This window comes from Ornithodoros turicata, chromosome 5 (assembly GCF_037126465.1).
Source record: "Ornithodoros turicata isolate Travis chromosome 5, ASM3712646v1, whole genome shotgun sequence".
Classification (NCBI taxonomy): Eukaryota; Metazoa; Arthropoda; class Arachnida; order Ixodida; family Argasidae; genus Ornithodoros; species Ornithodoros turicata.
The window spans coordinates 15,060,520-15,084,226 of record NC_088205.1 but is presented as its reverse complement, the minus strand read 5'-3'; the positions used below and the strand labels follow the sequence as shown (position 1 = coordinate 15,084,226).

Below are 23,707 nucleotides of genomic sequence, written 5' to 3'. Positions count from 1 at the left end.
GCAAGTGGTCATATTGGAAAGATCTGTAACATGTGTGTGGGGCACGGAATTTTGAAATTGTTTGCAGTTATTTTATGATCAAAGTTTGGAGGGTATCCACGAGAAGCATAGGACAAATTCTAAAATTCCGGGCCCTACACGCCCCAGATGTTGTCGTCCTCTTTCCAACGATACCACAGGTATCAAAATTTGGCAATTGATTGCTGAGAAAATGCACCAAATCGTACGCCATAGAAAATGCACGTGGGAGAGGGAGCTGGTATGCCCTCTTAATTGTTCATTCAGCCTCAGCAATTTGTTACGTTCATGGTTTTAAGTCACGAGACAACTATGATCTCAGAACATGGCATATCGCGTTTAATGTCGCCCTGCGGAAAAACGATATGTCTATGCAACACTTGCACCCTGCCACTAAGTTCCCGGTGTCCTCAGCCAGGTTCGAACTCGCAACCTTGGGACACAGTACAAACAGATCGCCCGAGAACATTTCACATATAACAGGGATCGAACACAGCATTAATTTTCTCAGGTGTTTCCGGGCCTCAAAGATTTCTATTGAAGTTTTTTTTTTACTCTTTAAAGAACTACACAGCAGATGATTAATTACCAGATCAATAACAAAAGACCATACCTTGAGTAGTCTGTCTCCAACTCGTAACCTCGCACACTTCGATGCAGCTCCCTCTGGAACGATCTGTGCCACAAAATGCATGTCTTAATGTCTAAGTCACCAAGCACCGTGTTCGACACACTTTTGGCAACTGACATGAAAGGCGTTATCATATCGTGTTAATGTCTTCAAACTGTACCACATGCGGAATTACATAACAAGGTAGTCAGGCTTGGGAATGATGACAGAATTAAACTGTGTGTTTACTTGTTGCGTTTGTTCAACAAAGGGAAGTTGTGCAACAATGAAATACAGGACTGATGGCACTGGCTCCCTGAGCTTGACTTCAGAGCCCCGGCTATGGTGATGGTGAGTTTGGACATCTTTTGAAAAATTTAACATATTTATAATCTCACTGGTAGAGCGCTCTGAAAGATCATGCATATGAGGCACTAAGGACAAGGCAGAATTTTGTTTTTTAACACTGCACATTTCTGAAAAGAAAAGGCACACAGAAAGTATGGCTTGAGAACATACAACATTCATGTGCAAGGTGCATAGATTATCTAGCCAAGGTATTAACGTGCTCCTATGAGAAGGAGACACGAAAGAAACGGCAAAAAATTACCTTTGAAATGAAGATTCCAGGCTCGCCAGCTCCAAACGGATGGCATGGATGATCTGTCCCTCCGATGATGCTTAGTCCGAGGGGTCCACCAGCTTTCACCAATGTGACGTCCTGATTGGTCGAACGTACATCATTTGTACACATAGTTTTCGAAGTACGATATGAACTGCATCCCCCTCAAACAATAAATTTCAAATAGTGAAATTGGTTGCACTATTCAATATCATCAGCAGTTCACACTTTCAATAACATTTAATCAATAGTAGAATGCTTTGTAATCACAACCAGCTGACAGTCACTGAAAATACCTACATGCTTTACACAGGCACATATTCTATAGCTTCAATGTTTTCTTTGATGAATGTACCACACACAGGAATGTTTGATGCGCAAGATTGGTGAAATCGTTTGACAAGTGCAGCATTCATGTTTTCATACACACACGTCCTTAGTCTTTCCCACTTTGTGAGAGTTCCACCCGCATCTTCCTTTTCGGTCTCTGCTTCGAGATCCTGAACAACTTTGTTGCTTACGTTTTGTGCTATAGGCATCTACATTGTAAAGAGCTCCTGCTTCTTGAAGAGCATGAGAACATTTAATTTTGAAATACATAATGAGACCAAGTGAGCAACATTTGCACAACTGCAGGGGCAAAAATTACGATGCGGCTTTGTGTCAAATGTCCACTACATCAGTTTCTGCAGTAAAACTGCTTAAAAAAAAAGAAAAAATCATCCACAGCCGCTGCACTACGCCCATATCTTCACTATATGAAGGTTCACTACAACAAGGTTACACCGTAAAGTAGCAGCCTTGCAAGTACAAGTGCAGGAAACAGCAAAAGATCTAAAACCATTTGGAAGCCACAAAGAAATGGACCTGGACCTTTCCTTTCAATAAATATATATTCCCCCCCCCTCCACAAAGAAATTAAACGAATAATAGTCACGATCAGCGTAACAGTGTCTTTACCTCCTCCATGCCGGGTGGCAAGGCAAGGACGTTGTTGGTGACCCTTGTGGTCGTAGTTTCTGTCATGGTGGTCCTTGTGATCACCTCTGTTGTTCGTCCCAAGGTTTTGGGGGGAGCTGGAAACTCCAGACTGAGAGGAGCAGGGGGATTGGGTTGCTGCACCAAGACCGTGACCACGGGACCCTTGGACTGAGAACTGGACTCTGCATTCAAACCAGCTGGTTCGTCCTCTGGTAGGTGCCCATTGCTTACGGGCTGGGGGGAAAAAAAAAATAATAATTTGATGCAGCCAATCCATCACAGTTTTCATGTCCTTTACAAACACAGCAGATTTAAAATTGCAGTTTCCACAGCTTCCTTAACTCAAAACCAGCTAAAGACAGCGAGAATGATTGTCACAGTTGTTCCTCCTGCAAATCAGGATGATATTCCACCAATCCTTTTGGAGAATATTCAGAATGGACACCATGAGCAAACACTGGCTGATGTTCCTGATGCGACAGCGCCTACGCTAAATGAGACCATCTTGCTACTTCCCATGAAGTGTCAAAGGACAACGTTATACAGTCACAGACTGACAATTCCGACTTTCTAATTTTTTTGACAAAAATGTTGGCACCATCAAACTCCCAAAAGAACCAATGTATTTCCGCGTCCAATAACTCCGACGACTCCTTGGAAAGCATGCTCGATTATTAATCTCGCTCGGACGTACCATCTCCTGAGTGCAAGGAATACAGCAGAACAATATGTGCTCCTGCACACAATACTTTGGACAACATCATGAAACAAAAGCTACTCCCGACATGACACATGCTTAGAAGTGCATAGCACATGTGCAGGAAGTTGTAGTTTATTTGCACGCAACTGAAGCCGAACGCATTGCCTCTGCTTCAGATGCGTTTCAAGAGCTTATCTTTCGATGGTGCGTCTTTGACCACGAGTATATCGTAAATACTGAAATGTCGAGGCCAACTTGAAGTGAGGATGTTGATGACATTACTGCAATAGAAGTGTTCAGGAGAGGCGCAGATGCAAATTCATGGATGATCCAGACTAACGTGATGTCTCTGCTTCGACGCTGCAGCAGCATTAGCATACACATCGTCTTCAGCGCCAACAACATAGAAAAACAGGTAAAAGCTGCTTCACTGCTGCCGCCGTGTGCTGAGGCACACGTATGCAGCTACACATATTAGTACTACTAGGACATACTATGGACTACTACTACTATGGACATTCCGTAATGCTGGACAACTAGCCACAGAACCCCTCCCCAAAACATCACAGCACTCCTGGGTTCTTTGGAGCCCATTTTTAAGACCCCTGGGGTCTATGTGGTAATGGCTAAGCCATTCAAATATTGTTACAACACCACTAAAATAAATAAACCTTCCCAACAACACTGTTTTAGCTGACCTGGCTGGAGACATCCTGCGTACGCTCCAACGGCCGAAACGTCGTCAATGTCCTCAGACTGCTTCCGGCAGCATTCCCCACGCCACTGTTTGCATAAATTGGTTCTACAGGCACATCTTTCGTCGTTGCTGCTGATGGTATGTAGGGATCCCTTCTTGTGCTCGGAAATGAGTAGGGCTGGTGCTGCAAAGGAGGCGGTGCCGAGGTGGCCGTCATCACCGTGGCATCGTTACGAAGGCCAGGCAGCTTGGTGTAGATAGAATACGACGGGGCAGTGGTGCTTGTTGCGGTGGTGTCAGCCGTAGTGGTCGGCGTCCCCAGTCCCAGTCTTCGATAGCTCCCGAGGTACGACGGCCGGTTGGCCATGTAAGACGACGACGAATAGAGGCTTCCGTACGGATTAGATGAAGTCTTGAGTGGAGACATGGCCGCTTTGGGAGCGTTAGGATCGCGGAGAACGAGCTGCTCACGTTGGACTACCAGTCGCATGAAACGATCGAGCCCTGTGAGCAGGGTGACGGCCTGGTCGTGCCGCACACCATCCATGTCGATGCCGTTGATGGAGAGAACGCGGTCACCAACGTGGAGCTTGCCGTCACGAGTGGCAGCTCCTCCCTCGGCTATGCGCGAGATGTAGATACCCTACGGGTAGATAACGAGAGATAACTTTAAATCCGGTACAATATTTTTATCATTCGAGACTGCTGCTACCGTCGTAATTACCTGACTGCCATCTTTGTACGGCGTTCCCCCGATGCCCCCCGCAATGCTGAATCCCAGTCCATTGTGGTCCCGAATCAGAGTCGTATAAATTATCTGCAATGAAACGCAACCTCTTCTTTAAAGGGACGCAAGATTAAAAAAAAAAAAAAAAAAAAAACCATCTACACACCTCTCTCTTAGTCTCAAAGTCGGGCTCTGGAGTACGAGGTTCCGGCGTGGCAGGAATGGAACGGTCGTGGTCCGCGGAGTGAGCGGGCACGGCGAGTTTGGACACTGTCGGTTGACTCGCCTGAGCAACGTGATCCGCGACCTCCTTAACCAGGGGAGGGGTGACGGGCTCTTCCACTTGCGTTCGGCTCACGACACTCGCCCGGCTGTCTAAGGGTTCAGAAACTACTTGGCGAAGTGGGGCTTTTGTTGGTGCTTGAGATGGAGGTCCGGGGACATGCTGTGGTTGGGGCAGATCAACATGTCAATCTTTGTTCTAAAACTACCACGACTTAACTGCTCCGTGCAAAACGCGACCAACCTTTAGTGACGATGGTGGCCTTTGTACTTCCCGCGCAATAAGCATCGTGATCTGGCTGCCAGCTGCCTTTAGGATATTTACAGCATCATAATGGTCCACATCTTCAACTGACCTGTTATTTACCTGCAGCAGACGACACAACGCGGAATGAACCTCCCGTGCCAGACACAAGCGGAAACCAAACGTTTAAGATGCAGACTTACAGCTAATATCTTGTCTCCGACTCTCAGCCCGGCTGCCTCGGCTGGGCCGCCCTCAGATACTTTAGAGATAAATATACCCTAAAACAAACAGTGACAAATTTGATAAAAATTTACAATTGCTCACAGTGTTGCTACGGTGATGCAGGCTAGAGATGCAAGAAGGCCATACTTCATCGTCGCCCCTGAAAGGTGTAGAATTCTTCCCTCCTGCCACACTCAGGCCGAGCCCCATGGAGTTCCTCTCGATGTAGATCTTTATCCGTTCCTCAACGACTTCAGCTGGAACAGAGACTGGGGCGCAAAAGAAAAATGTGGTTTCTTTGGTTCAATCATGCTTGCAAAGAATTAAAGAGAGCGAGAGAGAGAGAGGAGGGTCTACAGTTTTTTAACAGCTGCATTAAACAACAGTGATACGACTTCCTCACGCAAGAGAATGATTTTGAGATGAATTTCGAGGTTGCCAAAATCTTTGTCTCTCTCTCTCTCATGGACGTAAACCTTGACTGTGCATAAGAACTCCTTTCCCGGTACTTACCTACACTTGAAGGTGTCGTGGTGCGCTCACTGACCGAGTCCGAGAAGTGATTGGTGACGGCTCCGCTGGTAGCGGGAGCCGAAAGTGGGGGTGATGGAGGAGGGGGAGGCAAAGGTTCCTCTTCATCTGCAGGATTGTGCAGAGCCTGTGCCAGAATAGATGCCACCTGGTGGAAAAATGCGACAAACTTTAAGCACCAGTAAAGATGGCGAAGGCAGGGACAAAGGTAGAATTCCATGCTTTCCGGTATGCAACGGATAACTAGAAAAAGTCCCGGCGCTCCTTCTGCATGTGTTGCATCCTGGGCGCACGTATTGTCGTGGGAAAAAGAGAATAGTCCTTCAAATTTCATGATGCAGCTGGAGAGCCCCTTTCCTCATTTTCCCGATATCAAAGTTCTCACAGTTCAAAGCGGCACTATGCTCTCCGGGGCTCGCAGTTGTTGAAAATTGGTAACACTCATGTGCGTGCACAGTTAAAGATTTCAAACACAAGAACTTTGAAGGAAGGAACGTTGCAGTGAAACTGCTGGCTAAATTTACATCTTGGGACATCGGAATGTAAATTAAAAGCGCACAAAACGAAATCTTTCATCACGGAAAATTGTTAGACCATGAAACTTTTTAAGATAAATTTTCTGCAATCAATGAAACTAACAAATTTTACAGCAGAGAATTCCTGCACAATTAAGAAGACACCTACCTTCTCCTGATCTTCCTTGCAAGGCACAACGTTCACCCTCTTATTCTTGAGGTGGTGCGGAGTGTCCCTCCGATGTAACCTGTTGTGCTTATCGCTCTGGGGCTCCTCAATGTCGGGTGTAAAGCCCACATGTCGGTCCCCGTCCTGGCAAGACAGAGCATCTCGAATTAGCCTCCCTTGATACGCTTTGCATTCGTCGGGGTCCTGGCTTAAGTCAGTCATCTGACACTTTGCATATATATTCTCTGTAAGGGTCGACAATAGTTTTCCTCTCACACTGCTTCCTGGCGATTGGAGGTAATCGTGGGACGTGGTCATCACCCTTGGAGGCTTTTCCTCATCGCTCGATTCCTCCTCCGAGGATGTTTCTCCTCTGCCTGCCGCGACACCCTCGGCAGCATCTACCTCCTGCCGTGCCACTGGGACCAGCCCGTCTGTCTCGCTGGCTGTGCTTCTACTCCTGCTATGGTCTTCCCCTTGGAATTTTAAGAAAAATATTTCATTTTAGGAGTTGACAGGGAAGTCTGAGAAATCTTTCATATCTAAGCCTCGGATGAATCGTTGTCATCATAGATTGAGAAGTTACCCGTCAAAAATAACTCGTTACAAGTTAATGGCAGAAAAATTACATTAAAATCATGGGTTACAAATTGCAAACCTCTAGTGCAAAAGGTGCATATTGTGAACTTAGCACTAGACAGGCCAGTTGGCACATATCCATTTGCTAGCGGCAAAGAAGCAAAAAGCATATTGTAAAATATGTGCATATATTTGATATTCCGACTTTTTTTCCTCATTTGATTCGATATTTGATTAGACTTCAAATATTCGAATTCGCACACCCCTAAAAAAAGAGTGATGCTTCTTTTGGGAGGATCAGAGAAATGTGATATTAAAAACAAAGCTATTTTGAGGAGCTGTAAAGCAGATGTCGTGACTGACCTCTGGACGTGTATGGTGCAGTCTCCGCTGATGATGTTGACTGCACAGAGCCGGTGCTGTACCTCTGAGGTCGGAAGCTTCCAACTCCTCCATCCTTAATTGCAAAAACAAAACATTATTTGTGCCAACAATGTGACATGTACGTGATGTGACGCGAACGTGAATGCCAATCATGTTTTCTACAAGTACAGCAAAACTGTCAGGATTTACAAAGAGCCAGGCAATGAGAGTTTCCTGTTCTGTTTGGTGTTGTGCGTTGAAGAGCTCGATACTAGAAACGAAAATCCAAACATTTGCACGAATCAAAGGTGTATATTACCTCATCTACGTGCGAAACTACATGTCCATCGATGTTCTTGGCTTTCTGGACGAATTTCTGATGCCTCGCCTTCAGTTCTCGGGGGTGGGGGGTGTCGTGGCGAACAAACTGCGTCTGCACAAATGTTACAAAAAATCAGTAAAACTTGGCCGAAAGGCAACCAGAGCACCTGATAGGGTAATCTAAAGAGGCACAGTAGAGAGCAATCACCAAGGACAACATATTTAAAACAACAATTGAAAATTGAATTTCTATTACATCTTCACTTTAAGCAAAATCCAACAACACCTGCATGCAGCAATGTCGCACCCCATATTTATGACATTACTAGACAGAAACTTTTTTTTGCGCAGCTTAGTGCAGCATGAAATACCTAGAGCCTGTAGTTTTAGGGTGAAACCCGATTCTTCCCCGAACTGAAGATTCCCTCTTTAGGGTGAAACCCGATTTTTACCCGGCAAATTGCCCTCACTGAGACATCCGTAGGAATGCACACGAACTTGTTTGGCAGCAAACGCAGTTACATCACCATTTGTACCGAACCAGTTCAGTTAGTTTGAGTAACTGAGACCGATTTCACGCTGAATTTAGTGTACTGGAATTTTTCTAATTCGCATGAATTTAGAGCACGCGTTTATTTACCCAATTTTTACTCCTCGAATTTAGAAAAAAAATATTTCCCGAAAACTTCAGGCTCTAATTACATACATATCCTAATATCTAGTTGCCCTCCGTAATAATAAAAAAAAGGTAGAAGAAAAAAGAAACTGATAAGAAAAACAGGCTCACCTCAATGTCCTTATCTGCTTTATCCTCAGAAGGTGGTTCGTCGACAAATTTAACCGCAGACATGCGACTCTCAGTCTTTTGGTCCCAGCTGAGCCGGCTGTCCTGTTCTATGCTGTCCCGCAGCAGGTTCTCTGAATTCATCGAACGGTACAGGAGCACATCACTTTTCTAAACCTCTATTGCAGACTGCGCACAGAGTGTGCACTTTTCCAATCAACCGCACCCATCTTTATGGCTTGTTTGTAAGCGTGCTTTGGCATTCAGCCAACTGATAACAGTATAGCGCAAGCGGAAGGAACGCAAGGTTGACGGCTTTGTATTTACTTCATAACTAATGAACGACTTGTAAGCAGCTTTGACTTTTGTGTGGGGTTAAGCACAGTTTTGATTCCACAGTAGCTACCAACTTTGAAGCTCAAGCGCGCATATAACAGTGACACTTTCTGAAAGATACATAGTCCTAAAAGGGGTGTAATGAATCTAATTACTGCTGGAAAATGTTAAATTGCAGGATCGGACACGTACAGAAAACACACATGAGTTTTTGCAGGTATGAATATTGTGACACGAAAAAGTAAAGATCTAATTCAATTAAAGAATTGGCGTTGTGAAGTTCAAGTGTTGTGTTCTTTGTTTCATTGTCTCAGCAACTACATACTGTTTCAGGATCAATTTATGCGCAGTAGCTTGCGCTCCAAAGAAACTGAGGTGTTATTTACCCATGCTCTCCGTATGATACTCTTGCTGCGGCAGAAGGAAACACGTGAGCACCTTGTTACCCGTCCGCTCATCAAGGTCTGTTTGGAACTTCAGCATTGGCTGAGACTGAAAGTACCCAAAATGCAAAACATTATGAACAAGATTAAAAAAAACTGCAGTGCTCATAAAAAGCTAGGAATAACAAGAGATGTGCTGTAACTATTTTTTTTAGTAGTTTAGCTATAATTACTAACTACTGCATCGAATTGTAGATTAACTACTAGTGTAACTATATCACAATCACACGAGTTAAAACTACTTTGCAACTACTAAGATGTAGTTGTTTAACTACATTTGTAACTACTCTGATATCTTATGCATCGTTATACCTATGATCGCTTAGGTGTAGAAATAGCGTGTGGGTGCGTGGGGTAGCTAGAAGACAGTGATCTCCCACACTCGGAGCAATCATAGCACAGCATGCACCCCTCCATACAATACTGATGTAGTCATATGTCATGGCCTCCACTCTGACGACGGAGGGAGCGTAAACTTTTTGAATGTGCTGTGTGTGTCGATCGTTCTGTACCCTGATTAACACAAAAGACTTACTTTCAGCTCATGTGCATTTGAAACAGAAAATGACGCCAGTGCGCTCTGTGCAATGGGTACTCTCTTTATTGCAATACTTCTGCATGCTCTGCTTGCGAGTGTCTGCATGCGTGTGGTGCGCAAGATAAAAAATTATCAGAGTTGTCGCTAATAAGCACAAAGAAAGAAGGCCGTGAAGCACACGGAAGACCAAGTGAAAAATTACAAAGCCGTTGTAGCCCACTGTTACCTAACTACAGTTTAACTAGTACTTGTAACTACCATTTTTGCAAGTAGCTTCTAACTACTTTTTAACTACCATGCAGTAGTTTAACTAGAAGTAGTTGACTACTGCACATCCCTAGGAATAATGGCTAAATGTACTGTACGTCATATACTGCATGAACTACTTTATACAGTATTTTGTAAAGAGGACATGTTAGCAACATTGGGCATGTCAAAGGGGCTGAGGAACAATGCACATAGTTCTAGCACAGCCTTTGTAACACTGTAGTCCCAATGCTTGAACTCGAGGAACCAACAACTGATGCAACTGGCCACCCACCTGGTTTTCAGCTAACCAAAGGGCCTTCAGATTAAGGGCAGTAACCGTAAGAGGCAGGTACTGTAGCCTAGAAGAGTTACACTTTAAGCAACGGAAAGAACCCACGAAGGCACCCCTATCTCAGAATTCACCTGTTTCCAGAAACATCGAGCACATGGAGGTGCCTCAGCTGCCCGGTTTCTGCTGGAAGCTGAATGAGCCGGTTCTCGCGGAGGGAAAGAACGCCCAGACGACTCAGCTGGCCTATGTGCGGCGGAACCTCGGAGAGGCGGTTGCGGTCCACATTCAGGTTGGTTAGGCTGCTCAGGTTACCTATAGACTCTGGGAGTTCTGCCAGCAGGTTTTCTGTCAGGATCAATTCCTGCAGTGCCTCGCACATCCCAATCGATGCTGGCAGGCTCAGCAGGCGGTTCTGGTCCACCTGAAAACGAATCAGGAGGTATAGACTACGCACGTATTCTGCAGAGTGGCAACACGTCTTATGTTGTGTGCCGTCGAGAGCAATGTCATGCTCGTGTACTATTGAGTTCTTTGTATGCCATACTTGTGTAGTACGAAGATCAATATATTTTTTGCTGTGCACTGCTGGGAAAGGGGCATAGTACATTACATAGTATTGGGAGCAATTTATTTCGCGTCACCAATAATAGAGCTCTATTCACCTCTCCAACCACCTATAGAGGTGTTCTCAAGATGGTGGAGATAAGAAAGATTTCCGAAGAATAAATCTTAGTTGTTTTCGTTCACGCCGCTCTTGTGATAGTATCTTTTTCCTCTTCCCCTCCCCGACACTGAATGTTCTTCTCCGCAGTAGCTTTTCCACTGTGGAATTGAGCAGTGCTGTTGTTGTTCGAGTCCTGTAAGCCGGGAAACTCCACCGCACATGAAGGGAAGTCGCGGCAGTTTCGGGTCAGCGCGGAATATACCTGTCGTCTGCTATCACTATCATTCATTGAGTGCTTCTGCTGGGTTCCACCAGGTGGTGAGCAGCCAGCTGGAGAGGCGAATAGGAGCTCTATTACGAGGAGAGAGGACAGAATAGTTTCCAGCAGTTGTATCGACGCTGGCCAAAGTGCATTATGGCAGACAGATGTTACTTTGAAAATTTATGCGCATAATTTGACAAATAAAATCAGCAATTGGCTTCGTTCTCAAACTTTTTTACCCTAACAGTATGAGGTGTTGACGACAAGATACTAAGAATGTGTTCTTCAAAAGCAGAAGATAACACATTGGTGGGCAGGTATAATGAACAAGCATGCCTACCTTGAAGATGGTAAGCTTGTGGAGCTTCCCAATGGCCTCTGGCAGTGCCTCCAGGTAGTTTTGAGAGAGATGGAGATCCGTGAGGGAGTCCAGCTCCGTGATCTCGTCTGGAAGAACTTCAAGTCGGTTCTCGGACACGTCCAGGCAGCTGAGGTTCTTGAGCTGGCCAATCTCCTGTGCATCCAAAAGGAAAATTAGCTGGCATGAAAGGAGGTTCTGGAACTATGTCACACATTTTTTAGCACCACCAAGAATCACGCTTTTAAATTTCCACGAATATGTTCATGGTTATGGCACGTAACATGTTCGACGGGAATCACTGAATGTGACCACTGTTTTCAATCCAGAGAGTAGATCTACTACACTGCTGGAAACAACGTGCAGATTGTGAATTAACGCTGCTTCACCATAATATGTTTCCACACATTCTCAGTCGTAAACACACAAATTTCTTCCAGGCTTCACTCATATGAGATTAACACTGAACAGCATCTTCACCATTTTTCATGAATTTAAGTCCCATTAATGAATTTGAGAGTATTCTGCCCCAAAACAAAAAGAACGAGGACTCCTACGATATTCAGAGCCATTATTGCAATTTCAAGCATGGCTGCACAATATAGACAAAATAAGCAACTTGTTACGCATATTCTATACTGCCTGTATTTCTTCTGAGAGAGGAGAGGAAACCCTTGCCCATTGAACCACCCACCCCCATCCCAACCTGTTAGTTTAAACTCATGTTACTGCATGTCAATGTGTCCAGAGTAGCCACCATAACAAAAAAAAAAAAAAGTAAGTGAAAGAGGAGCTCTGCCCACACCCTCGACACGAGACCGGAACAGATCCATTTGCACCAGTTGCCCGAGTCAGTCACTAATGCAATTACGTCTCCTTCGCGCTTGATGAATGCTGCTACGCAACACATGTGACATTCTCTCCTCCATGGGGTACCGTCGAACGTTATATTATTTCTAGCTTCGGGTGAACCTACGGGAAAGCCCGTGTTGCTGCAATTGTGATGACTGGAGAAGAAGTGAAACAAAAAGGAGATGCAACAAAAAAGATGGTATACTTTTGATTTTTTTTTCTTCCAAAGGTGGAGCTGCTAGCTAAGCAGAGAAAATAAATATTCCTTCCTCACATGAGAAAACCATTCGTGAAAGATCTCTGTAGACTACGTGGCATGAAACAAAATGGCTGCTAAAAGATGAATGAAATGACTCAAAAACCAGCCATAAGCCATATGGTGTGACTTCGGTGACTTCTCTCGTGCACTACAGGTCGCTTACGGTCATCGTCATTGTGCGTGAAAGCATGTTATTTGTCACACAATGTCCTGCAGTAAAAGAACGAAACAAAACAATTCACTGCTCCTTTAAAGCCATGGAAAGGGGGGGGGGGCTCATATTGTTATGTAAGTTATACGGCTCCACTTTTCTACGATTATGAATTGCCTACACAATGTTACAAATTTAGACCCCTTCAAATACTTTCTTTTCTTTTCTTAGCAAGGATTACTGCCAATACGTCCTCCTGTTAACCGTTCAAAGTCAAAGGCAGGAAATTTCATGCGTGTGCTTCAGAGAATAGCTCCCGTAGCAGACGTAATATCCGCTGAACATCGACACGTAGCAGACGAGTAAACCTACGATCAAACTATTCTGGGGTCAGTGAAAAGCAACTTGCCTTTGGCAGAGTTGACAGTTCATTGCAGTCCAGCCAAAGCTCTTGTAGGCTAGATAACTGCCCAATGACAACGGGCTGTAAAATGAAATGTCACCATTAGCAAACAAACGAGCCGTAACACGGGATACAGTATGGGAAGCACACGCAATCGTGCTTGCAACAGGCATGGTGCTGCTCCACACGAGGGACTCACCAGTTCCTCGAACTCATTGCTGCCGAGGTCGAGCCGCTCAAGCTTGGTGAGGAATGCAAAGGAAAGCGGGAGGGTCTTGAGAAGATTCTCACGAAGCTCCAAGGATACCAGGTTGGATAAACTGCATCAAACACAGCGCATGTTTTGTAGCTTTCATCCATCATTTTATATTTTTAAAAAAATACCGCTGTAATCAAACAGCACTTTTGCACAGCATGGCCTGGCACATGATTGGAAAGGGTTAAAGAGCGTAGTAACCATGTATTTACACAAGCAACATCCCCCATGGAATCTAGTGAAAGCAAAAGTAAAACTGCTCATGGGCCAGAAGTTTCCCTGTACCATGTTGAGCATTCGCATGGCGCCAGAATATCTGGAGTGGTGTACTGCGAACTGAGCAGACGACACTGTCTGTCCCCCTTTGAGTGCTGTGACATATCTTGCGGCTGTGCCACAGTTATCCCTGCACCGAAATACATGACATAACAAAACGTGAGGCATTCCGGGGAATGTCTCTAGTGTGAACACATGGCAACGTTGGAATTCTAAAAGCGCAGAGATGTGCCTCCCCACAAAAACAATGGTAGAGCTCAATTTCTGTATTCAATTGTAGAAGCCTGTTGTCAGTCCTGGTTTGACATTCTGTTGTCACATGTTACTACCCCTCTTATTTTGCGGATCCAACTACCAGGCAGGGTTAAATGTGGTCTGTACAGTGCAGGACAAAACTGTATGGAACATGGCATGGCGACATTTCAAGTCCCTGAACTGCTTTCATCCCATTAGGGTAACCATTAAAGCCCCTCTGAATATGTGCATGTACCTACTTCCTTCCGCCACCAGGGAGTTGCCGAGAGAGACAATGACGGCACTCTCATGTTTCAGAAACTTGTCCAGCACTGTACACATTATCACTACAACCTGAACTCAAGCGCAAGAACTGCCTTTAAAGCAAATCTCTGCTCCTAATTCCAGTAATCCTTGTTTCTTCAAAAAGTACTTTTGCTTACAGTGTCAATTGAATTCACTTGACACAGGCCAAATTATGATCAAAAACGAAAAACAAAATAACATTGAGAACACAACCTAACCCACTGCACTGGTGACATGGGCCAAATAGTCACAATGAGTTGGTCTTCTATTCGGGAATGCATGACAGCACTGCATGTGGGCCGGATTTGTGGCCCCACACATGTTTTGTACTAAACGTTTTTCGCATGAAAGATCCTTTGGTAGAACTGTAAAAAAAAAGGAACTTTGCGCGTATCTGCACATCGTCGTCGTCATCGTGCGTCTGCTACAACCTCAAACTATTTTGAGTGATGTTCAAAGGCGAGCAGAGTTCCACTTCAAAACCTTCACAGAGGTACAATAGGACACTGAGCAACGTAAATACTCTTTCGCCTGTTTCAAAGTGGGCAAGGAAAAGAAACAGGAGAGAGAGAGAGATGACCTGGAAGCTTTACAGTGGACTCACCTGCCAAAGTCATGTGGCAGCTGCGTTAATGAGACGTCGTTTAAACCCAAGACCGTAAGGCTTCGCAACTGTACAAATCCAGCCGGGAGCCTGGAGGGCAATCCAGGGCACAGTTAAAAACAGAAACAAGTTCTGCTGACGTTCGATTCCTTCTATATTTGGTGAGCGCAGCCGCGTGGCTGGACACACACTTACTTTGAAAGGGGATTACTACTGAAGTCTGCGCTTTGCAGAGACTTGAGGTACTTAATGTTCTCTGGAATTTCCTGTACATCTGAAAAAGCAAAAAAGAGGACCTTGTTAGTAAAAGATCAGGGGTCTTACTAAAATTATAGCCACCCTTGCTCTCAATCTTTGAGACAGAGGGAATACATCAAGTAAATCGCTAGAAAGGCAGCTTAATCCCGACTGTTGCTTTAAACGCTCCTTATTTTGTCACGTTCAATCTTTTAAAAAGATGTTTGCACACGCATGTGACAAGTTTCGCTTTTTCTTGGGCTAGTACATCAAGTACGTGCAAACATGATGGGGGAAAAGGGAAAGAAACAAAGAGTGGCTGCTGTGAAAACGCTGAAAAATAAAACATGTTGTTGGGATGAAATGTGGCACAAAAAGACAAAAAATATGAAAGTAAAAATATAATATATGTAAATGCCTGGATGCCAAAGTGATGAAAGTAAACAAATGAAAAGAAATGAGGTGCAAAGAACAGTTCTAGCAAAAGTAACCACAAAGGGGGTAAATAAACAGGAGTGTTAAATAAACTGAAATAAACAAAATAAAGTTGGGACAAGTCAAACAGAGGGTTCATGTTGTGGTAGACCCCACAACATATTATATGTTATAGATATTTTACTGCACGTATATAGCTATGTATTGGTGCCTCATGCGCAGGTGCCTAACACAAGCTGGAGCCTCCCTAATGGAATGTGACACACTACCATGCTAGCAGCAACTGGAGCACAGGTGGTGGACATAAGACTTCATTTCTGGACAGCTTATAAAAACAGTGCAAGAAAGAGAAGTCTATAGCACAGATGTGGACATGTTTACCTGCTGTACAGCAACCACAAAACTATAGCTTGTCAGAACTGCACGACGTCCAAATTGCAAAATCTGTTTAAACAACTCGTAAGGATTGCTTCAGTATGTGGTGTGAGCTTAACGTCACTACATTTTCAAGTCTAATTCTATTTTGCGCTCTGGTACCCACCAGTAGAATGACATACATTTCATTTCATAAATGTAATGCAATGTATACTATTCCACCATACTGGCACGCGTAGAGGAAAGAAAGCAGCACGGGAGTCAGCACTTTGAGAGCCGTCGACAGCCTAACAACAAGGCCACCAAACACCACAATAAAAACCTGAACGAAACAAATCATGTTTCGCCTATCCAAAAACAAAAACTAACAACAATGAATCCCACGAGACAGTTCAAACGCACTTCCACTATTCCATACAGACCCTCTTTCGGTCGAGGCTTTGGCCGCCCTTTTCGAGAGCGTCGAAACTGCTTGTGGCACAGACAGACACATTCCTCGCACTTGCAATGCCTACACTTCATCACCAATTGGGAAACGCTCTCAAAAGCCACGTACGCAGACACCTTCCTACTCTTTTCCACACTGCTGCACTACTGCAACCTACATTGTGAGTGACAGCCCAGTTGACGACGCAACAATGCCAAACTCTATCCCTCTCCATTCTCACACATGAAGAGATTCCCAATGCGCAGCTGCTCAAAATGCATGTCAGTCACTTTTTTTTTTTTTTTACTGGAGACCTTGCATTCATTACTGTTTTGAGCAAATAAAAGCTAAATTAAAAAAGAAAAAAAAAACTCCGGACAAAAGAGATGTTTGAAAGGACGGCAAGCTTTTGGTTGACGTTTCCCTGCGGTGTATTGCGCGGAAGGACAAATATGCGTTGTCAGCCGTCAGTCTGCCGAGTTATTATGGCAAGCTAAAATCCCCTTTGATGCATCGTGCACAAGAATATGTTTGCTCTGCAAGCGCAAATATGTGGAACCAAGAATTATGCAACCAAGTTGAAAGCATCAGAGCTACACCAGTATTTCAGAAAATATAACATTGGTTACAGGTCACTTCAAACATGAATTAAATAATAATGCAGACAGCACAAAATACGAGCATTTTCCATGTTTCATTTAATAATGCATGACTTCAGACAAAATAAGGCTGGCCTTAATGGGGGGGGGGGGGGCATTTGAGGCAAAGCCAGTACAGCCAGGGTTCGATCCTGCCGTGCTATCCCCTCCCCCTGCATTGGTGCTGGAGGCGGTTAACCCTCCCCACTCGGGCTCGCGACCGCAAAAATCGTCCACAGCCGCAACGTCATCGTCATCGCCGGGGGCGATCGAAACTGAAACTGCTCCCACGCCACGGGAGGACGCCACATTGCACAAAACGTTGCCATTTCGTGCGGAATCCACAGCACAGATTCCCGCATTCTGTTCTCCCCTTTTCTACGTTTCTAACATGATAAGAATATGGTATCCACGGCTACATGAGATATTCCGATTAGATCCGTTCGTATGTGCTTGCGTAAGCGCATGGTTCGTTTCGCGGTTGTTTATGTGTTGATCGGTGCGTGCTTGCCGCAAGAATTCAATATAACCTACCTTTACGTATGAGACCACAGTGCAGCACATAACGCTAACTGAGGCACTTCCGTAACTCAGTCTCCAACTAAGTGCCCTATACATGTATGGCAGCCCAAAAGAACCGAAGAGGGATATCAATTTGTCATACGTGGTTAGTGAACGCTCTTTTTAGGACGTCCCCCACTGAGTGGGCGAAAAGACTTATTTTTCCGACGACATATTTCTCGGATCAATAACTAAAAACAAGAACACTCCACCCGTATGCAAATCAGATCTTTCATCTCGAACTACAGCCGTATTGGCTGTCAAGACTGGCCGCGTGACACTACGCTGCAGCAGAAAGTGCGCGCCCCTACTGATGACGCATGGTGCAGTATTTCTCCTGGCGCGCTATTCCGTCTCATGTGTTTACAATTCCCAAACGTCACCATACCAGTACTGGATGCAGAGTGAGTGTGACGGATTAAATTATCTGGCGCAGGGAGAGAGCGTGACCTCCCTGCGTCCGATCCAGCCATCCTATCACAAGCCTTCCTGCACCTGCACTCGTGCACCAGAGCTTCCTTCCTCTCGTGTTACACCCATCGAAGCGAAGCAGTAACTCCCTATCCTGCATGACTTTTGTGACTCGAGCATCCTTTTTCCCATTTCTACACTCGAAAAATTTGACGCAATCCTGAAACCACGTGGTTCACACACCAATCACACAAACAAGCGGGAGAGCTGCAGACCATGCAGCAGACGACGCTGCCCGCGATTTTTCTCCAGTGAGGTTTGAGCATGACGTCATACTCAATGTCCAATCGGGTGGAGGTGCATTCCTCCCGGCAAACGCTTGTATCCTATCTGCGGCGCAGTAATATTTTCAGAGCTGACTGACTCAATTTCTTTTCCTTCTCAAGTTGAACACGACTATAGACAGTTCCTCACAAAATTATGAAACGCGTAACGTATACATCATCTCCGTCGCTATAGCGTAAGACTTAATTTTACCCAGTAGTAATATACTGTAGAAGGGTGTGATACAGGGAGTTTTTTTTAATTGTTTACCGAGTTTTTTCTTATATATATATAAAATGCTATGTGGTCAGCATAGATGTCTTTGCGGTTTAGTTATACGGCCAGGCGGACATCATCTCGAAGAAAGTATGTAACTACAAGATGACTAATTACCTAAAATACACTAATTCTCTTAATTAGGGGAGTTCGGGCAAAGGCGACAGAGCAGAATGGGAGACAATCCTCCTTAAAAGCCCACCCATATTTTGAAGATCATGGAACGAGTGCGTGTCAGGAAATACCCATCGGCGAATTTCGCTGTGAAAAAACCGCAAATGAGCCGAAACCAAAACCACACGCCACGAGAGCTGGAGAGGCTTATCTGGACCGCAAAGCGCTGGATCTGGCCAGCGGATCAGCAATCACTCCAATCATCTCAATCGCTCCAAAGCACGTGGTCATCGGCCCTCTGACATGGAATGAGCGCTGTCCTCCCTGCGCTCCTGGTCGGCGCAGTGTCGGTTTCATTTGCATAGCAAAATTCGGCGATGAATATTTCAACATATGTGCTCGTTTCAAGTTTTTTTTTTTTTTCATATGGAATGACTTTCAACATTTTCTCCCATTCTGCGATCTCGCTTTTGCCCGAAATCCTCTAAATAAAGAGTTAATTAATGAACTTTGTTAGTCACCTTGTAGTTACATACTCTCTTCAAGGGGATGTCCGCCTTGGCCGTATAAGTCAACTACAAAAACGACAACTATGCTGCTCTCGTTGTTGTTTTTTGTAATTAAAAATCTGTAAAGTATTAAAAAAAGAAAACACACCACGGGTGTAATACAGGGGTGCCCATAGAAAGCGCAACAATGTATTTAAAATTATGCGGACGTGATTCAGAAAAGAACGAAGGAAGAAGACTCGAGGTAGTCACCACGGGGTACACATGAGGAGTGTTTGGAAATTTTAATTTATAATTTTGCGAATGTTTAATTATGAATGAACCGCTTCACCGAAATATTTGCTACTTCTCGTCAATAACAAGACACCGGAATGCGGCTTTATATCAGCACGAACACAAGCTGGGAAGTCGCTAATTTCCACCAGTTGCGTACGTGGCAACTAAGTTTTCGTAGAGAAGGGAAAAATCCCACGTCCGGGAAAACATTCCGTAAAATGTTCCCGAAACGCAGCGCGGGGGTCCAGCCAGTGTTTTCAGCAGCGAGCACTTCCCAGAAAGCGCGTGTCCAGAGAGCCTATTACACGGCCCAAAAATAATAGCCTTTCCGCTTCAGATAGCAAACACGAGATGCATTCTAAAAGGGGAGCTCACCAACATAGTGCGAAAAGTAGAACTTAAATAAGAACACAAACACACACGGTTTCTGCTGCCAGGGGACATTGCCAGATCCTCCCCACAACAACAACAACATAATTTGCGGCAAGGCTGTACCCGGGGGATAAAATCCATGCCTGGGATGCAACTCGTACGGTTTTTCTTTTACTATTCGCCGTTTTGAAATGGGTACGAAACGTGCACAGGCTCTCATGGGAAGGATCAGACGTTCGGAAATGGAGGTTTGCAACATGATCGTCGCCTGACATTCTCCTATATTGGAAAGAATTCTGAGGAATACAAAAAGAAACGTGACAACTTTATTTTTACTGAATGTACCCGCTGACGTCTAGAGGGATGGCCCCAGACAGGACAGGATGATATTCAAGTTAAAATTTTAGTGAATTTTGTGGTTCTTAAACATAGCATCATGCGACGGCAGTGCAATTTTTCTTCTAATGCTTCGTTTTTCTCCGGACTCTCGCTAGATATGTGACAATAGTGAGCTTTAGTATGTTTTTTTTAATATATTTATTTATACGTATAATACTCCCAGCCCTTGACAGGCCGAAGCACATATAGTAAGAAAAAATAAACAACAGCACCGGAAAAAGGAACAGAGGACAAAATACGAGGGGTGTTCAAGACAAACCGGGACTTTCTGTCTCCTGAGTGTACAAATGGCTCGCCCTACTTCGATTTTCACACGCGGTAGGCCTCCGCGTTCACCACGTGGTGGTCCAAAGTTTGTGCAAAATAGAAAACACGTGGTGGACAAGATGGCCGACAACGAAGTGAGCGCGCACATCTAACAGCGAATTGTCATGAAGTTTCTCGTGAATGAAGGTGTAAAGTCATCTGAAATTCACGGAAGACATCAAGCTCAGTATGGCCACGATGCACTTAGCCGCAGCAAAGCGATTGAGCGGTGCAAACGATTCCGAGACGGCCGTATATCAGTGCAGGACGATCCCGGCCGCGGCGCCTCAGAGCCTGAGCCAGAGCCAGGCTCAGAGTTCCTGAAAACATCCAACTTGTGGAGCGCCTGATCCTCAAGACCGACGGATAACATGTCTCCAACCAGTTCGAAAGACGTACCCTTCTGTGGGAACGTTGAACACTATCATTCATGAACACCTCCAGTTTCGGAAAGGTAGTGCCTGTTGGGTCCCGAGGCAGCTCTCCGTGTTTGACCGGCAGAGAAGACTGGAAATCTCCCAAGAGCTAAGGTACCGTTTCGACACTGAAGGACAGCCGTTCCTTGATCAGATCATCACGTGCGATGAAAGGTGGGTGCACCATTTCACTCCCGAGTCTAAACGCGCATCAAACCAGTGCAAGCATCCGGGTTCGCCAGCTCCCAAGAAGTTCCGAAGCACCCCGTCTGCGGGTAAGGTCATGGCCACGGTTTTCTGGGGCAAGGCTGGCGTTGTTCATGTTGATTTTCTGCCCAGTGGTACCGCCATCAATAGTGCATATTGCTACCAGGTTCTCAGGGATATGCATAAGGTGCTGAAGCAAAAGCGGCCGGGCATGATCACCAAATGAGTCCACCTCCTACAGGACAATGCGCGCACGCATACCGCGCATCTCACGACACGCACCTTACAGGAACTTCTGTGAGGTGGCTGTAAGGCTCAGCCAGCTGTAAGGTGTCTGTAAGGTGCTGTTTCAGGCAGCTGGGAGTTGCTGCCACATCCCCCTTACAGTCCAGACCTCGCCCCTAGCGATTTCCATCTCTTCGGGCCACTGAAGGCGTTCCTTGGGGGCCGCCACTTCAGCTGCGACGACGAGGTCAAGAATGCGGTCCGATCGTGGCTGCTACGCACCGGTAAGGATTTCTACGCTGCTGGCATCCAAGCCCTCGTGAAACGCTGGGACAAGTGCATTAGTGCAGCTGGAGGTTACGTTGAAAAATAAAATTAATTTTTCGCCTGTAAGTTCATTTTACTTTTGGGAAAAATGAAAAGTCCCGGTTTGACTTGAACACCCCTCGTAATACACCAATCTAATCACATACTAATATAAGACTCAGTACTCACACTACAGCAGCCCAGGTCGCCATGACAACCCTACAGAGAAGCAGTAACGCTAATTTATCCGTCGTACACTGTCGGCTTTGCTTGCGTAAGGAATGGCGTGGTGATTCTGCACAAGGCTCTGTTTAGGTCTTGCGCGTGCGCAGAACCACCACCGCGGTCCCTTACGTACGCCAAAGGCGGTAGCGTACGATATACTAAAACTCACCAACAGAGTTTTTGTGAGTACGCAAATAAATATCGGGCAGGGATACGCATAAATACAGGAGTATTTAAATATAAATACAGAATACGTTGTTGAAAGATGTATTTAAATACTCTGCGTAAATACTGTTCAATATAAGTATTTAAATACCCTAACTACTACCATAAATACTGTGAGGAAGATGTCATATGGAAATAATGATGATCATAACAACAAATCAGCAAGGAACGATAGCATTTATTTGTTAGATTATCATGGCGATTTTATTATTGGAAGCTTCTCGATAACTGCACCTTCTAGGTATCTTCTGTTCGGCACGTAGCCCCAGATTCGCAAAGGAGAACGCCTCTCCATAGGTGAAGAAAGGCTTGTATTAAATTTGACAAAAGGTGCTTCGCACGATAAGGTAGTCGTGTAGATCCGACCGCTGTCCCCAACAACAGTGAAAAACTCGCCATCTAACATGGTTTTTCGCACATGTGTGCTTGCGAAAACACGGCATAACTGCGCGGCTCTCCAAACTCTGCTTTGCCCTTCTTTAGGAGTATTTATAAAATATTTACAAAAATAAATACTCAAAAATCGGTATTTAAATATAATTATAAATACATTTTTCGAGTCTGCATTTTAATACAAAATATAAATACACGTATTTATATTTTAAATACTATTTTAATTACGAAGTATTTAAATACTGCCCATCTCTGATATCGGGTGCACACTCCGCGTGCGCCGGACGTAATTTTACGTTTAGCGCGCACGCAGTATGAACACGTTATTTTCTCGCGTGCGCTACAACTGAAACTCTTCAATGGAGAGTTTTAGTTAATCGTACGCTATCGCCTTTGCGTGCGTAAGTGATAGCGTTCGTGGTTCTGCGCACGCGCAAACCATAAAGAGAGTTTCGCGCACTGCGCAGAACCACCTCGCCAACCATCACGTACACAAAGGCGGTAGCGTATGATGCACTAAAACTCTAATGTCCTAGAAGATTTTTTTATTCCGTGTTAGCGCCGCGACGCAACTGTGGCTGTGAGCGCCGTACAGATGTGGATAGATGGAGAGAGGACAGCAGGAAGGAGTAGGGGACAAGGGGGTTAGTATGTGTCCTGGGTCGACTTCAGGGGGAACTGTGCCGACATTCGTCTGGAAAGCCTTCGGAAAACCAGGGGAAAACCTCAGACAGCACAGCCGGACGTAGGACTCGAACCCACAACACGTCCTAGAAGACAAGATGAAGCTACCACCGCGGACGTTGACACAAACCCCGCAAATCGCAACGAAACCGCGGTCACCCACGGCGGCGTCCGCAAACGCAACCTCGGGACCAACGAGCAGGCACGTTTACCGCTAAGCGTCAATTTGATTCGCCGTCGTGTTGAGGATGCAATGACTGCCCAATCTAAAGAGCGAAGACAAGGTCCATGTGGCCAATTTTAAACGAGTCCAGCCAATGTCCTCGCATGAAACGTGACGCGACGCAGGCGTGGCGGATCAGTCCGTTTATTGAAGCTCCCTAAATCGTTTTATATGAGGATCATCCTGTTGACGCACAACTCACATAAGCCTGGGAAATGCTCGTTGTGGACACTTTGACATGCGTCGGCCTTTTTTGAACAGGGTTGTACAAGTGGCTTTATAACTTTCGTAA

General features: G+C 45.1%; 1 protein-coding gene and 1 long non-coding RNA gene across 10 annotated transcripts in view; one reads left to right on the top strand and one right to left on the bottom strand.

Annotated features, from left to right (window-relative positions):
- LOC135394090 (protein scribble homolog) overlaps positions 1–23,707 on the bottom strand; it is a 94,660-nt gene that overhangs the window by 44,263 nt on the left and 26,690 nt on the right. For 5 of the 7 annotated variants that reach the window (XM_064624587.1, XM_064624586.1, XM_064624592.1 and 2 more), the window contains exons 3-25: positions 15,047–15,125; positions 14,852–14,941; positions 13,375–13,495; positions 13,182–13,256; positions 11,493–11,666; positions 10,358–10,647; positions 10,227–10,293; positions 9,091–9,196; positions 8,372–8,502; positions 7,583–7,696; positions 7,264–7,357; positions 6,598–6,797; positions 6,322–6,465; positions 5,620–5,785; positions 5,209–5,375; positions 5,085–5,162; positions 4,882–5,004; positions 4,522–4,800; positions 4,353–4,445; positions 3,630–4,271; positions 2,211–2,465; positions 1,239–1,349; positions 632–694 (exon numbers count right to left, since the gene is read on the bottom strand). In XM_064624587.1, the coding sequence (XP_064480657.1) occupies positions 632–694; positions 1,239–1,349; positions 2,211–2,465; positions 3,630–4,271; positions 4,353–4,445; positions 4,522–4,800; positions 4,882–5,004; positions 5,085–5,162; positions 5,209–5,375; positions 5,620–5,785; positions 6,322–6,465; positions 6,598–6,797; positions 7,264–7,357; positions 7,583–7,696; positions 8,372–8,502; positions 9,091–9,196; positions 10,227–10,293; positions 10,358–10,647; positions 11,493–11,666; positions 13,182–13,256; positions 13,375–13,495; positions 14,852–14,941; positions 15,047–15,125 (3,662 nt within the window). Of the gene's footprint in view, positions 1–631; positions 695–1,238; positions 1,350–2,210; positions 2,466–3,629; positions 4,272–4,352; positions 4,446–4,521; positions 4,801–4,881; positions 5,005–5,084; positions 5,163–5,208; positions 5,376–5,619; positions 5,786–6,321; positions 6,466–6,597; positions 6,798–7,263; positions 7,358–7,582; positions 7,697–8,371; positions 8,503–9,090; positions 9,197–10,226; positions 10,294–10,357; positions 10,648–11,492; positions 11,667–13,181; positions 13,257–13,374; positions 13,496–14,851; positions 14,942–15,046; positions 15,126–16,320; positions 16,445–23,707 lie in introns of those variants that run through there. The other 2 variants (XM_064624591.1, XM_064624588.1) reach the window with 2 other exon arrangements.
- Positions 8,398–15,977, top strand: LOC135394093 (uncharacterized). 3 transcript variants are annotated; one of them, XR_010422768.1, is made up of 3 exons: positions 8,398–8,518; positions 10,368–10,515; positions 15,746–15,977. It is a non-coding gene; the product is annotated as an uncharacterized LOC135394093 (long non-coding RNA). The 3 variants fall into 3 exon arrangements; XR_010422767.1 differs by lacking the exon at positions 15,746–15,977 and adding an exon at positions 11,206–11,376; XR_010422766.1 differs by lacking the exon at positions 15,746–15,977 and adding an exon at positions 11,038–11,199.